This window comes from Choloepus didactylus, chromosome 2 (genome assembly GCF_015220235.1).
Source record: "Choloepus didactylus isolate mChoDid1 chromosome 2, mChoDid1.pri, whole genome shotgun sequence".
In the NCBI taxonomy this organism is placed as follows: Eukaryota; Metazoa; Chordata; class Mammalia; order Pilosa; family Megalonychidae; genus Choloepus; species Choloepus didactylus.
Window position 1 is genome coordinate 104,917,407 of NC_051308.1, and position 15,938 is coordinate 104,933,344.

At 42.8% G+C, this 15,938-nt stretch overlaps 1 protein-coding gene across 1 annotated transcript in view; it reads right to left on the bottom strand.

Moving 5' to 3' along the window:
* The window catches only part of ATP1A4 (ATPase Na+/K+ transporting subunit alpha 4), a 46,174-nt gene extending 30,571 nt beyond the window's left edge, over window positions 1-15,603 (bottom strand). The window contains exons 1-12 of the mRNA XM_037813444.1: window positions 15,454-15,603; window positions 15,234-15,293; window positions 14,236-14,439; window positions 13,598-13,711; window positions 11,851-11,985; window positions 11,468-11,585; window positions 7,807-8,075; window positions 6,079-6,277; window positions 5,730-5,839; window positions 5,405-5,539; window positions 1,555-1,744; window positions 1,236-1,408 (exon numbers count right to left, since the gene is read on the bottom strand). Coding sequence (XP_037669372.1) covers window positions 1,236-1,408; window positions 1,555-1,744; window positions 5,405-5,539; window positions 5,730-5,839; window positions 6,079-6,277; window positions 7,807-8,075; window positions 11,468-11,585; window positions 11,851-11,985; window positions 13,598-13,711; window positions 14,236-14,439; window positions 15,234-15,293; window positions 15,454-15,603 — 1,857 coding nt within the window. The remainder of the gene's footprint in view (window positions 1-1,235; window positions 1,409-1,554; window positions 1,745-5,404; window positions 5,540-5,729; window positions 5,840-6,078; window positions 6,278-7,806; window positions 8,076-11,467; window positions 11,586-11,850; window positions 11,986-13,597; window positions 13,712-14,235; window positions 14,440-15,233; window positions 15,294-15,453) is intronic.
* Window positions 15,604-15,938: the final 335 nt, after the last annotated feature.

A 15,938-nucleotide genomic window follows, 5' to 3' on the forward strand; every position in this document is an offset into this window, starting at 1 on the left:
TCCTTTAGTTATTTTTCCATGTTTCCTTTTATTTCCTTGAGCCTATTGAATATCTTTTTTTTTTTTTTTTTTTTTTTTTTTTTAGTTTCTGTCTGGTATTCCCAAAGCCTGGTCTTCTTTGCTGATGGTTTCTATCTTGTTCCTTTGCACGGGTCATCATTTCCTGGGTCTTTGTTTTGTTATCTTTTGTTTCACAGTGTACATTTTTATATGTTAACTCTGTTATTTTGCCCCTGAGCTGCCTGTTCCTTAAGTCTGTATCCAGTTAGTGATATGACAGAGATTTCCTTGAGAGCCAGTAGTTAACAAAAACAAACTAACACACAAAAGACACCTTTCACAATCTTGTAAATTGACTCTGCTTTGGCTGGAGGTCTCTTCAGAGTTCAGCCCTCCTTTCATCCTGAGGCAAATGTGAAGTACAGGGTTCTCTCAATCTTATCTGGGCTTGTTGGAGCCTGTTTCTTGTCCTGGGTTTGTGCTTGCTTGTGGTTGTAGGAATTCCCTCATGTACAGGAATTAGAATGCTACGTCTACTCCCTATGAAATAGACTTTCTTCCCTTACTGGGTGTTCTATTGTATGATTAATGCAGGTAGTTCTTTGCTCCAGGATGCTTTAATTTAATTGTTTCTTAAACTGCAGTAGCTGTCTGAAAGCTGCTTTACCTACAGGACAAGTTTTGGGAAGGCCAGCCAGAGAGAAGTTTCCTGGTTCAGTTTTTCATGCTTCCACTTGATAACTGGGTGCCGACATACAGTCACCCCAATATGCACATATGGTTACTCTACTACCTCTGGAATTAGGCAAGGAGCCCACAATGGTAGCACAGGCTGGCTCCATACCATGCTGGGGAAGGGATGGGAAAGGGGCTAGCAAGGGTGCCACGAACTTCACCTACCATTTTAAAATCTGTGTTTTCTTGATTTGGCCCTCACCTAGTTACTGCAACCCTTTAATTCTTTTCTGGGGTTTGGAGGAAGATGGCTCTGCCAGCTTTTGCTAGCTGTTCAAAGATTCTGTGGAGGATCCATCCTGGAGTGTCTTATGCCATTATCTTGGCCAACTGTCTCCTAACTTGGGGACCTCTTAAGACTAAACATCATAAACTCAATTATGTAGAAATCAATTTAATTCAACCAACATTATTAAGCACACACCCTGAGCAAGGCTTTCCATTAGTGGCTCAAACTTGTGACAGGTAGGAGAGGGTTCCTGGGGTATTCAGGTGTTTACCTTAATCCCTGCAGTACGACACTTGCTCACAGCATCAGGCACTGCAGCTCGGGGAGGGTCGATCATGGATATGAGCCCCACAAAACAAAGGTCCTTCATGGGAAAATTCATTTCCTCTACATTAAATTCATAACCCTTGGAGTAGTTGCTAGGCAGATTCAAGTAGCAGAACCCTGGGGAGAGAAAGAAGAAGGGGCTAGCAGTCATTCAACCATCTATTTCCCTATCTCCCTCACCCCAATATCCTAGATTTTCCACCCCACAAATAATAACATTTTTTGTGTCATTTTTTCAAAGCCTCCTGCCATAGCCCCCTCACCTAGCACACGTTCCCCCAGGCCTCCCAGTTCCAAGTAGGCATTTTGGAAGTTATTCTTCATTTCATCATCCATTGGGTACTCCTGCCCATTCAGAAGGAAAGTAGAGCACAAGTCCAAGATCTTCTCAGGAGCCCCTTTCATCATCAGTACATGGGTCTGAGTGCTGTCCTCCTGAAGGTGGATAGACATCTAGGGAGAGCAAAGGAAGCATCTGGTGGAACAGGAGGTGAGGGCATGGGATTGGAAAAAAAAAAAAAAAAAAAAAAAACAGGGAAAAGTTTTGAGAGTAAAAGAGATAGGTAATCCGTTTTAGCCTGTTTCAAAACCCCTTTTCCTCCCCAGCCTTAACCCTGTGCCCTAACCCCAGTCAAAGCTGATCCAAGGTGGAGCCCAAGCCTCTCTTCCTTTCCAGAAAACCTCAGCCTGTTATTATTTTCACAGCCACATTAGAAGTTCTCTGAGGGCAGAGCCAGGAACCCTCACTTTTCCCCTGCTTCCTTCCTGTTTGGACTGCTAGACAGCAGAAATAGTAAGGCTGGCAAAGAAAGATAGCAGAGTAGAGTGGAAAAACATACAAACTTAAGAGTCCGGAGACCTGTTGGGCCTTCCCTACCTGTAGGCACAATCATAATTCTCTTCCCCTAGGAGAGTTCTTCTTGCTAAAGGGATCCATAAACTCCCAGATGAGATAGCTCTTAGACTACATCCACAGCGTCACTCCCCTTTCTAACAGCCTACCCCAGCATTCATAATGTTCATATGAACACTGTTCTTCTCTCATCTCCCACAATATGATGCAGTAGCTCCAGAACTGTGGGATAATATCAAGATAACTAGGTTTTACTAAGCAGATGTGCTATAATAATGCTGTCTGTGCAAAGAACCAAACCATCTCAAACATCTTGTAACGTAGTAACTAGGGCATTCGTTCACAATAATTTCCTACATCCATTCCTTGGTCTCCACTCCAGTGACCAATCACTGAGTTAGCATGGGTCCAGGCTGACCTTCAGACAAACTGCCAACAGGCAAAGGCCAAATATAAAGCCAGCTCCAACAGATGGCAGCTAGTTCTCCTTAAATACCTCCACTCCTGACCTGCAGCCCTCCCCCAACTAGGATCCAGAATATGCAGGTGATCCAGAATATCTGACATGAATGGGGAAGGTACCAATATCTGATCTATGAAGCTGTAAATGAGTCTTAGAATTTCACCTAGGAAACATGGGATACACAACATCTCAGAATCAGAGGAATTTTACTGTTGTCATCCCATGAAATCCAAGACTGAGCAGGACCTTTTTATTAACTTTACAACCTCAGAATCTACTTCTCAAAATCTCTGTTCCTTGCCTACTTAATTGTTTTTTTTTTTTTCCTTGTGGAGCTAATCTCTGTGTGGTCTTTTTTTTAATTAATAATTCTTTCTGTTCAAGAAGTTGTAAGTTTACCAGAAATATCATGCATAAAATATACAAAATACAGAGTTACCATATACCACCAGTTAATTGCTTTTTTTATGAGAGAATGTTTGCAAAACATACTTGGAAAACTGTGAAGCTTTCCAACTCAAAAATAGATTAGTCTTTCTAGTCCCCATGGTCACTGTCTCCTAAGAGCCAGAAACTTCCATTGACAGCGTCCAGATAGATCTCAATAGATATAGGGGTCAGTGGGGTAGGAAGTGGGCCAGGGGGTACAGACAGGGGAAGGGGGCGCAGATTTATGAAGTGAACTTGATGAGACATCATGCAACAAGGAGAGAGAAATGAAATCAGTTTAGGTTTTGCACTGTCCCTTTGATCTCGAGCTATGAAAAAGATCTATGGGGCTCCTCTAATGATAGATAGAAAATTCCCCTATGTAGCCTTTCAGGTAACAAAATCAATGCCTTGAAAGGAAATGAGAGTGGGGAGGGGTCTGGGGGGGGGCGGGGAGAATTGCATGGCTCAAAGGGTAAGCCAGGTAGGAAACCAATGTGCAAAACTGTGGGTTAAACTGTTCTATAACAAGCTTTTAAAAACATGTTCAGTTATGGTCAAAATGTGCTTAAACAGTTCAGAGGGAAAACCTTAACTTGTTTTTAAGCAGAAAGCTGCAACAGATTTTGAAAGCTTAATTTTTTGAGCATCAATAAATATTTGCCAAATGAGTGAAAGGTCCAGTAGATGATAATGAAACCTACTTTAGCTAGTAACTGGGTCACAGAAAATCATTATCTTGATAGAAAATGACAACTAAAAAAGGTGAGGACAGAAACCTGGAAACAAAGAACCTTCTTTTCATTTTGGTCGCTGACATTTCAGTCGCAGAGAGAGAAAGAGACCAAGCTCTGCAATGACCAGGCAGCTAAGTTGTCCCTTGCAAATACACCTAGAGCAAGCGAATTAAGGCAGTTAGCCCAGGAGCAAGAGAGAGTGGCCGGTGGGCTTTTCTCAGAGCCTCCCAAACCCGAAGCCAGGCAGCCAGCTGGCTGAGCACACTTGGTGCAACTTCAAAGGATGATTTTGCTGCTTGAATTTGACATTCCATATCTCATAAAAAGCACTAAAGTAGTCACTATGGGGCACATCAGAACTTTGTTGGACATCCCTATACATATGTTGTGGGTTTGTCTTGCTTTTATTTTGAATCACATGGAGGGAGAGGTGCCTAATTTTTTCCACAGTCCTTAATCAGACCCTGCCAAGCACAAAATTCCTGTCTGGTCAGTGAGGTCACTAGACAACAGGAAAAAAAAACTGAAAATAAGATTGCAATTTGGGCCTAGGAAATTTATTTTATTACACTGACTAAAAGCCAGTTTGTTAGAAGTATGGATCTATTTCTCTAACTTTTATTGCTCTTTAACTCTTATTTAACTCTATTTCTTTAAATCTATTGCTTTAATTCATTGTTTTCAGTTTGAAAGTATAGGTAATTTTTTTATTATCCTAAAGATTTGGTTATTTCATTATACATTTTTCAAAACAGAAAAGCAATACAGACTTACTTGGGGGTCTCGCTTCACCTCTGTAACCCACAACTGAGTGTCTGGCCTTTATGTCATGTATGGGGTTGGCAAATCCACTCCCCACCGAGGAAGTTGTGATTGCCCAGAAGAATTCAACCCTTACGTGGTGAAATTCAAGTCACGTTAATGGCGCCATTCCCTACTATCTACCCTAAGCCCCCTTCAAAGCTTGACAGGACTCTCACCCGGGAGAGAAAAAACCATCCTTCCTGTCCCTCTCATGGGTTTTACTGTTAGTGCCGCCACCATACCTGACTCAGCATTTCCCCTTCTCTTGTCCACTCTGCCCTAGATAATGGACAAATGTTCCTGGGAAATGAAAAACTTCACAAACACATCGGAGTCCCCTGGTCACCTGATAGCAGTCACTAGAATTTCAGGCTTGGAATGAAAGAAGGAAATGTTTGATGATTAATGAAATAAGAAATTTCTGGGGAAGTGTCTAGCAAATCCAACCTTATTAAGCAGTGGCAAATCTCATGGTCGACACGGAAAAGCCTCCCAACAGCTGCAAGTGACTCTAACATGACTCTTTCACTAACCAGCTTTTGTTACCCACAGGCATTTCAGAGAGTATTCTATGACTTGCTCTCTCTGCAAGTGGACTGGGCTCAGAGCTCTCCTTGGACTGAACACTTCCTTTATCATCTACTCCTGTCTTCACCTGTTTGTCACTTTCTCTTAAAGTGTGTCTTCCTCTTAATCGGGATACTGGTTATCCACTGCCTCCACTAATCTGCTCAGAGATGAAGTTGAAGGCAAAGGCAAAGCTTGTGTGTCCCCAGATGATGAGCCCATCCTCCCCCACCCCTCCCCTACCTTTGTTGGTTCTGTACCTGGTACTTGTTAGTAGAATTAAAGGGAATCTCTGCCACCTTGGGGCTTTTCTCTCTCATCTCCTTCACAGAGCCATAAGACTGCTCGACAAACTTGAGTAGGGCTGACTCGGAAGCGTCACCTGTTGTTTCTCGCTGCCAGGATGGGATTTCGGTAAGTCCCAAGAGGCCTGGCACCTGGGTTCAGGCTCACCCATGGAGCCAAGGGGAGGGCAGACTGGGGAGGGATGTCTGAGGGAAACCACTGAACACCAGGAAAGAGATTTTAAGAGAGCAGGTTGTACCCTGGACACTGAGGTACCCTTTTCCCCCTTAGACCTGACACCTTAGCTATGGGAAGTGCCTCCTGATTAGCCTTAAAGTCAGCCCGGTTACAGAGACCAGTGATTCGGGCTAGCATAAGCCAGGTAGGAGAGTTCTTGTCAAATGTATTCCCTAGGGAGAAAAAAACAGAAGAATTTTGAGCAGGGGATAGGAGGGTTTAAAGCAGATGGTTAATTGCATCCTGTTTCCTACCCAAATACTTCTCAGAGGTAGCATTTCCTTTCCTCCACACTCCCCTTCCTTCAGCTCCCCTCTCCAGCCGTCTTCTCTTTGTCTGGACTCACCACCCCCTTTCAGCTCATTTATTCCCCTAATCCTTCCCCTCCTGGCCCACTAATATCCCTAGTCACCAGATTGATCTTCTGTGGTGTCGGCCTCATATGTGGTCTTGTCGAACCACATGTGGGCGACTGTCATGCGGTTCTGGGTGAGGGTGCCCGTCTTGTCAGAGCAGATGGTGGAGGTGGAGCCCAGCGTCTCCACCGCCTCCAGGTTCTTCACCAGGCAGTTCTTCTGTGCCATGCGCTTGGCTGTCAGGGTCAGACTCACCTAAGGCCACGAAGGCGGAAGGGAGTAAATGGAGAGAAGAGAGACTCCTCACACCACTTTCTATTTTTGGAGAATTGACCATTTTAATTGCTACTTTACATTTTTTTTGGTTCTTATTTCCCTTTCATTTCCTCCTAGCCTTTAGAAATTCCATCTGTGTCTATGGTAAAGGAAATCAGAAAAGAATTTGGTTCATGCTTTATGGAAGAGTTGCAAAAAAAGAGGGTGTTCCTTTAACATGGTGTCATAGAGAATAATCGTCTTTATTCCCCCTGGAATATTCCTCTTACCCATGAATCGTTCATCTTTTTTTTATTCAGCAGCCTCCTTTCCACTCAAGTTCAGGCCACACTTCTTTCTTAAGTCTGATCTTTCCGGGGACCACATATACAGCTAATCTTTTATTGTGGTATGAAATGCTATGTGTGAGGGGGGAAGGGAGGGTTGTACCAATAGTTTTTTAAAAAAAAGAATGGGGAGGAAAGACGAAATCGGGAAGTAAAATTGCAGCACTGGAAAGGACTTGAGAAATGATCTAAAACCCAAAGATTTTTGTTGGTCATAAATTCAAAGTAAGTCAGGTGTGTGGCAAGGCTGTTTTAAAAACTAATGGATTCTTAGGCTATGGTTATGTAAGCACAGAATTCTAATCATGGGATTATAATTTATTTACATAATATCTAATGTTTTTATGCTGTGAAACCACCCCTGAGTATCATGCCCATTTTTATCTTAAGAGGGATATTGATAAAGTGGAACATAATCCAAATGAGTGATCGTCAAGACAAGGAAGGGGTCTGAAGACAATGTCATACGCAGAATGGTTAGGAAAATTAGATCACTTTACCTCTCTCCTGGAGAGTGTGAGGGCACATATGGCTACCTTCAAACATCTAAATTGCTAGTCTGAGAGATCCTGAGAGGAGAATTGACTTATTTTTTGTTTCTTCGGATATGAAAACTCAAACCAAAAAGGGAATCATATTTTCACTCAACACAATGAAATTTAACTAAAGTAGTCCACCAATGAAAGAGGCTGAGACAAAAAGTGTTGCGCTTCCCATTACTAGATATAATAATCTCTTCCCGCAGACTTTATAGAGAATATTCAGCATTGGTAGAAAGGTTGAATTTATATGGCCTTGGAAGTCCTTTGCAATAATAAGATTCTGCAATTCTAAATCAATGTTCCTCTATAAACAGATGAATAAATTGACACTTGGACATGTTAGATGATTCGGTCAAGTTCACCAGCTACTACACCCAGGACTAGAGCTCAGTCCTTGGGATTTATGATGCAATGCTTTCTCCATCACAACTTGCTTCCTTTCTCATTGAGAAACAGAAGGCACCAGAAAGTATGGATGGGGGGTTCATTGTAATTTTGGGAGCCAAATTTTTTTGGCAACTGTACAAATGTCAGGAATACTCTGTACTTGGGAGTTTCAACAACAAAAGAGACACTGTTGATTTCGTTCCCCTGGGGTGGTTTGCCTGCCCCCAGGCCACCCTCCACCTTGTCTACTCACAGTGACAGTGGCCAGCAGTCCCTCAGGCACATTGGCCACGATGATGCCAATAAGAAAAATGACAGCCTCCAGCCAGTGATAGCCTAAGATAATCGAGAGTGTAAAGAAAGTGACACCAAGGAAGATGGCCACCATCGTGATTAAACGGATGAAGTGTTCAATCTCAATAGCAATGGGAGTCAGGCCAACTGACAGGCCTGACACCAGTGAGGCAATGCAGCCCATCACCGTGTTGTCTCCTGTAGCAATCACAATGCCCCGAGCTGTTCCTGTGGACGAAGGGGGAAAGAGCTGTCACCCAAGACACTCCAAGTTTGAACTGAAAAGACTGCTGGGTTTGATTCCTACAAAAAGCAAGCTATCAGTGGTCAAAAACAAGGTGGAAACTCAAGGTCCTGTGGGAAGTCATTATGTTCTATTCTCACCTTCCTTCTGGCTGACTCATATTTAGTTTGTACAAATAAGTGTCTCCTAGTCTGAAAAATCTCTGAAGAGATTTTAGAGTTAACCACAGAAACCCAAATACCTTCACCGTCAAGGTCTTCATTACGCTGAATCTAAATATCTTCTATTGTCTATATATTTCTCTTGCTTTGTGCTTAGCTTCTGAATAGTTTTTCTAGATCCCCAGGAACAGTGGCATCTAGGACTCCTTTCTGGTGGAGTCCTAGATGCCAACATTTCCTTACCCTGTAACTGGGTGATTTTCAACTGGGGGTGATCCACCCCCCCCGGGGACATTTGGCAATGTCTGGAGTCATTTTTGGTTATCAAACTGGGATGGTAGGAGCTTGCCACTGGCATCTAGTGAGTATTGGTCAGGGATGTTGCTAAATATTTTGCAATGCACAGGACAGTCCCTTTCCCCTCAACAAAGAATTACTTATCTGGTCCAAAATGTCAATAGTGCCAAGGTTGAGAAACTGTGCCCTAACCTGAGCCCCCATTGCTCTAGCTAGAGCCAGTCTGACCTCTGGTGGGTACCACAGGCCATAACAGCTGGGCTTCTGGGTTTATCAAAGTCCTTTTCTCCACCAGCACTGTGTCAGGAGGGGTATTGGACATCCTGTCTAACAATACATAGAAACGCAGGCTGCTCACCTACATGGTTTGAATCGAGGGTCCTGCCAAGCTTCTTTGCTCAAATTAATTCTTCCTGCTCTACCTATAATTGCTGTAGTTCCTACCATTAAAGCCACAGTCAGAATCACTAGGAATAACAACATAATTTAGTGGAAACAGCATGTATTTTGGAATCAGAAAGACTCAAGGCAGGAGGTCCAACTTCTAACTTACTAGCTATTCACCTTGGGGCAAGTTACTTGGACTCTCTGGAATTTGACTTTCTCATCTTTAAAATGGGATGAAACACCTACAAAACTGTGAGGATACAATGAATGTTTTTAAAAGAACTAAAATAGTGCTGGACACACTGTAGAGACACAAATACTAGTTCCTTTTTTTTTTTTTTTTTTTTCATTTAGATGAATTTAGAGTCTCCAGAAGAACTGATACAAAAATCACCGAGGTGACTTAGGCGTAGCGCTATTCTATCAGCACCTATAAACATCTTTGCATGGAGCAGCTGGTGATCCCCATTTCCAAGGTCACCTTCAGCTCTACAAGTCTGAGAGCAGGGTCCTGCTCAAAAAGCAGACAGGTCAGGTCATGGTTCATATGGAGGAGGAGTTATGGAAAGGTTCACAGAATGAGGCACTCAGGGAATGAGCCTCAGACTGGTTACCAGAGGCATTCATTGGGCCTTAGGAAAGGAAGATGCTAAAATAATTGGTAAGTGCTGTACCCATATTGTGCCAAGGTTTAATCTCTGCTATTGTTTCCCCGTGCTTGGAAAGACAAGTTTTAAGAACTAATCCCAAAGTATCCAGAGATTTGGTGGGGCGACATCAACCTTGGGGGAGATTGAGATGGCCAATCATCCCACATTCCAGGCCAGACTGGCTGTTGTGTATATTCTTCTGTATATTGCCAGAGAAATAGCTCAAGCCCCAGTGAAGATGTGTGAAAACCTCAAGAGAAATGATCGTACTAGCAGCTCTGTCGAAGTCCACAGTAATGAGAGCTGGGAGACAAGGATCTAGAGCAAAGGTTAAAGTTATGCCACTAATTTGAAAATTGAACAAAAATTACTCAACTTAGCATTCCTGAGCTCTTCGAAACTAGATCCACCTTCTTAGCCTCCTAGTATCCTGTTAAAACCCTCCTCCACTCCAGCCAGACCCTTGTTTCGTAGAGGGAATGGCACTGCCTGCTTCCCCCCATGCTCCCTCATCTGAAGCATAAACTTAGCTGATGAAAAACCTACTTTGGAAGGACAAATCTGAGCAAATTTCTTCCTAGAATTTAAAAATAGAAATCTAGTGTTTGGGCAGAAAGCTTGCTCACTTGCATCCTGCTGTCCAATCAAATCTGCTTCTTTAGTGTGTATGTGTATATATATGTATATATATGTGTGTGTGTGTGTATACATATGTGTGTGTATATATATATATATATATATATATATATATATATATATATATATAACTTTCTAGTTGGATTCTTCCTTAGTGTCTATTTGGTCTTAACGCTTAATGTTTTTTACACTTTTCCTTTAAGATATTTTCAAATTAAATAATTTTATTACCAGAGAGGTTATTAACAATCTTTTAGTCCAGAGTTGGGTCTGTGGAAAGAGTGTGGGATTTGGAGACACACCTGCATTCCAATCCCTGATCTTTTCTGTTGAATTATGATCTTGGATATGGTGCTTAATTTCTTTGAACCTTAGTCTCTTCCCATGTAAAATAGGCTGTATTGTGTTGTGAGGATCAGAGATAATATCTGTAGCACTTGAAACAAATTAGGTATTCAATAAAAATAGCTGTTTCTTAGATACCCAAACATTTATTTTTTTAAAAAATTTTTATTGTGATAACATAGAATTTCCCATTTTAGCCACTTTCAAGTATACAACTCAGTGGCATTAATTAAATCCACAACCAAATATTTATTCTTAAGCCCAAATAATGTTTCCAAGTGTGTTCCAGGAAGCCTGGCAGGTCTCCTTTAGGGGAAAGGGCTGAGGACAGGTTGACATGATGATGTTAGGTCATTGTTACCACTTTGGCTAGAACTACCTTCCCGCTCATGGAGGTACTGGATTCCAGGAGCAAAGCCAAAGCCTGAGTGGCACCTCTGGTACCTCGAATTTCCAAAGCCAATATCATCTCTTGACGAGGAGAATAATTGGGAGAAGTTAGGGCTTAATTTAGGAAAAGAATGAGCTAGCAGGGTTGAATAACTTGCCTCCCTTCTCTGCCGTTTTCAGCTAATAGAGCATAGTCCATTCACTAGCTGGAATAACAAGAGCTAAAAATTATAGGTCCCTTATAGACCTTGCTAGGTCTTGTGCAAAGCATTTTACATATATATCTCTTTTAATCCATACACACTGTCATTGTGCAAATGTGGAAAAAGTGGCTTTGAGAGGTCGTTTCACTGAAGGTTGTACAGCTCTTGAGTGATGGAGTGACGGAGAACCTAAAACATCTGTTTATAAGCTCTTAGCTACTCCCACTATCTTTAAAAGACAGTTCTTGAAATCTTTATGTTTCAGTCTCTGCTTTTGGATCTAGGCTACTTATAATGTGATAGTCACCTTCCACACAGTTGGTGGAGAAGAAGCAGATGTTTCGGGTCTCCAGAGGGTTCTCATGGGTGAACTCGGGGGTGCGGGTCTGGGGCTCTGACTCTCCGGTCAAGGAGGAATTGTCTACCTGGGATGGGAGAGAGGATGGGTGGTAAGGTGAACATGGGATAAAAGGCAGATTCATTTATGAAGATGACACATCTTCATCATTGACATACAGAGTAAAACGTAATCTGTACACGAGAGACTTTATTGTCTGTAATCTCAAATTTACACTTGTAAGTTCTCATGGTTCTGAATGATAGATCATATTTCCTTTAACTGAGTCCACATCCCTACAGCACCCTGAGTCGATGTTTGGCCCCCTCCCATAGCTATCCACATCCGCTCACCTTACATCCTTGTGCAGAGATAAGCCGGATGTCAGCCGGGATTCGGTCTCCACCTTTCACTTCTACCAGGTCTCCCACAACCACATCTTGTACTTTGATCTGCATCTTCTCTCCATCTCGAATTACCAGGGCTTGCTATGGGAAGATAGCGCAAGGTCATTTCCAAAGCATCCTGCTTCCCCCAACAAGCTCCTAGCCTACAACCTCCTATTCCTTGTTTCCTTCCTTCTGACTCTCCTTTCTTACTGTTTCACCCACCATATCACCCCCAAAGGTCTCTTCTGTAGACTATAAATTCCTACCATTGCTGTTTGCAGGGACCTTTGCAATATGACTTTGGTGTTCTTCCCATTAAGAGGTGGAGTCTATCTCTCCATCCCTGGATTCTGGGCTTGGCCATATGGCTTGCTTTGGCCCATGGATATTAACAAATGTGACAGTGCAGAGGCTTGAAAAGTGCTTGCACACTAGGGACTGTCCTCTTGTTCTGGGAACCCCTACCTGCCCACCACATGAACAAACTGAGTTAGCCTCCTGGAGGAAGACAGAAAGGCCCAAGCTGTCCTGTCACCCCAGTGAGGCCCCAGACATGTGAGTGACATCACCTTAAACCATCCAACCCTGGCTGAGGCCAGCCCAGACTAGAATAACAGACCAGATTTAAGCCACTAAATTTGGGGGTGGTTTGTTAGGCAGCAAAAGCCAACTTTTGATACAGTTCAATCAACCAAAATACTTTGCTCCCAAAGTCTTACCCAAGGAAGGAATTAGGTTTTCTGCTGACACCAAAGGGAGACAAAAATGCTACGCTATAGTGCTAGAACCTGGTCATGTAGTTGAGAAATTTTGGAGCCTGTCCCATTCCAAGTTTCTAGCCCTATGCTCCTGTCTACTGTCATATTGTTTCCAGGTACCTTAAAAAAAAACCTTTTATTTGAAAATAATTTCAAACTTTCAGAAAAGTTGCAAGAATAAAAATAGTATCATGAACATCTATATAGCCTTTACTCAGATTCATTTATTAGCATTTTAGCCCATTTGCTTTATCATTGACTTTCTCTCCACGTGTATGTGTGTACCATATACTCTTTTTTTTTTTCTGTATCATTTGAGGGTAACTTATATACATCAGGGTCTTTTATCCTAAATTCTTTAGTGTGCATTTCTCAAAAATTAAGATATTTTCTTACATAGCCACAAACAGTTTCAACTGACAGAAAACTTCTCTCTAACTTACTGTCCATATTCGAATTTTGCCAATTGACCCAGTAATATCCTTTATAACATTTTTTTTCTCTTCTAGCACACAATTCTGTCTGGGGGTAGGTGCTGCATTTAATTGTCATGTCTCTTTAGCCTCCTTTAATCTAGACCATTTCCACAGCTGTTCTTTGTCTTTTAAGTCAACATTTTGAGGAATCCAGCCCCCTCTCTTCAGCCCCTGCCCTTTTTAAGTTTTGAATAGAATGTTCTCATTTGGGGTTTGTATGATGTTTCCTCATGATTAGATTCAGGGTATACATCAGGCCAGAGCGTTTCATTGGCAATCTTGTGTCCTTCCCAGGGTATTATAGACTTTCTAGGTGTTTTTGAGGCCATTGAGAGGGTAACGTATGTGAAACTTAGCCTTATCATCAGCCTCGCTCAGCTCACGGCATGGCAGTATATAATTCTTCAGGGGACTGAACCATTGTGTTTGGCCACATTCTTACACCTCTCTCACTGGCTCCCTCCACAGCAATCCTACCTCTGGCACCATGCTCCTGAACGAGTCCATGATCCTGGAGCTTTTGGCCTCCTGATAATAGGAAAAGCAGCCAGTGATGATGACCACGATGGCTAGTACAATGCCCAGGTACACCTAGGGGTGGGGAGGGAAAACGTTTGTCAGTAGGTCCTTCTTTGCCTCTTCAGCCTTAGAAATCAGCTGCAAGGGCTGGCATGCTTGGTTCCCTGGTGAAGGAGCCCTGAGCTGTGATGAGGTGTCAGCAAAATCCTAGACCAGAACTGTATCTTCCTCTCTGGGGAAGGCTATTTATCCACAGGGGGAGGGGGAGGGAAAGGAGAGGTGGGGAGGGAGGAGATGAAGAGGTTAAAATTCAGGGGAAGAGAGAAAGGGACTACAAAGTGCTTCCATGATCAGTCAGGAAGATAATCGAAGGGAAGCAAGTTTTTGGAGGAAATGCATCTCGGGGAGCTGAAACAGCAGCTTTCTAGATAAAATGCTAGAGAAACCAAGAAGGACCAGGGGCTCCCTTTAGGAAGTCCTAGGAAGATGAGGGATTTGGGCCAGAGAACTTCAGGAGGACTAAGGTGCTGAGCAGAAGACTATCAGGGGTTGAGGAGTGGGGTTTAGGCTGGGCAGTATTAATTGAGCAGACTCACATTATCTTTGGTAGGTTCCTCATTGAAATATATCTGGATGCCATAGGCAATGAAGCAGAGAATGGCACCAATCCACAGTAGGATGGAAAAGCCACCGAACAGCTGTTTACAGAATTTGACCCATTCTGGAGTGGTGGGGGGTGGGGTAAGTGTATTCGGTCCATCTCGCGCTAGTATTTCCTGTGCCTGTTGGTGGGTAAGGCCCTGTGTGGAGAAGAAATAGGGATGGATAGAGAACTATATATTTAAAAAAAAGCAGCAATAGAGAAGAACCTGGCTTCAAATCCCAGATCTGTGTTTTATAGCCCTAGGATAGAATTAGGGACCAGAGAAGCTCTCTCAAGGTCAGTCTGGAAGTCCTTCATAGGAAGGACCTTCCATTTATGAATTATCCTTAATCATTTTTGGACACCTTTCTTGCTATTGTGGTAGTTACTGAGGATTCCAAGAATGGTGCCTACCTTTAAAGGGCTCAAACTCTAGTGTTCTTTATTTTTATTATGTAATAATATAATATATAAAATATAGTTGTAATACAATGTGCAAGGACAATATAATGATGAAATTCAATACATAATGTTGATAACTTTATGGACATTCACGCTTTGGCTCTCTCTTTCATTGAGTAGTAGGAAAAAAACCCTGCTAAAGACATGAATACATAGAACCTCTCTCTAGTCTTGTGCACAAGCTTGGGTGCTGGTTCCTCTAAATGAAAATGGTAGTAGAACCTAATAGTAGTAATAGAGGCTTTTACTCCTATATCAGTGGTTTTCAAAGTATGGTCTGGGGACCCCTCGTGTTTCCAAGACCCTTTCGGGGGATCCACAATGTCAAACAATTTTCATAGTAATACTAAATAGATATTTGCCTTTTTCACTTTTACTCTCTTAAGAATGTAAAGCTAGGAGGCTTGATTTCTGGCTCCACTCTTGCCCTGGTGGCCTCAGAGTCAGAGTTGGGAACCTCTGCCACCCTCAGGGAGATCCTTCACTCACGTTTGTCAGGTCCACTGAATATTTGGTGCTCAGATTTTCCAATGTTAACATGTGATCATCCTGAAAAGACAGTAGAGTCATCGAGGGAGAGAAGGTGACCTCAGGTCATTTCCAGGGGGAGAAGGAGAAACACACTGGGGAAGAGGGATGGCTCAGGCCTGTCAATTAATTCTGAATTTCCAGAGGGCAACTTGTCAGCCCCCATGTTGGGTGTTCTCACCATGATCACTTCCTTCTTCAGCTCCTCCATATCTTTCTTCCTTTCTTTCTTCTTCATCTTTGTTTTCATACCCTTATTTGGACTTGGGCTTGGATTCTGCTCATGCCCAGGAAGAGTCACTGCACTTTGTTGCACACCCCCATACCCCATAGTTATCCCTGGATATAGCTGACCCAGCTCAGCTGGTGGGAAGAAAGCAACGAGAGTGAGGGGGAGTGAGGGAATCGAGAGGAAGGAAGAGGTGAGGAGGTGTAAAGTGGGCAGCAAGAGAAAGGGAGGGAATGGTGGAGCAAGGGAGAGAGAGATGAAGGGAATAGGATGATGAAAAGAATAAAATGGTGGGGAGAGAAAGAGGGAGCAGAAAGGAAGTGAAAGGAATGGAGGAGTCAGGTGGTAAAGACGTGAAAGGGAAAGGGGAGTGAAGGAGGAAAGCTTAGGGGAAAAACAGAGAGAAGCGAAAAGGCCAGAGGTGAGAGCAGGTGAGG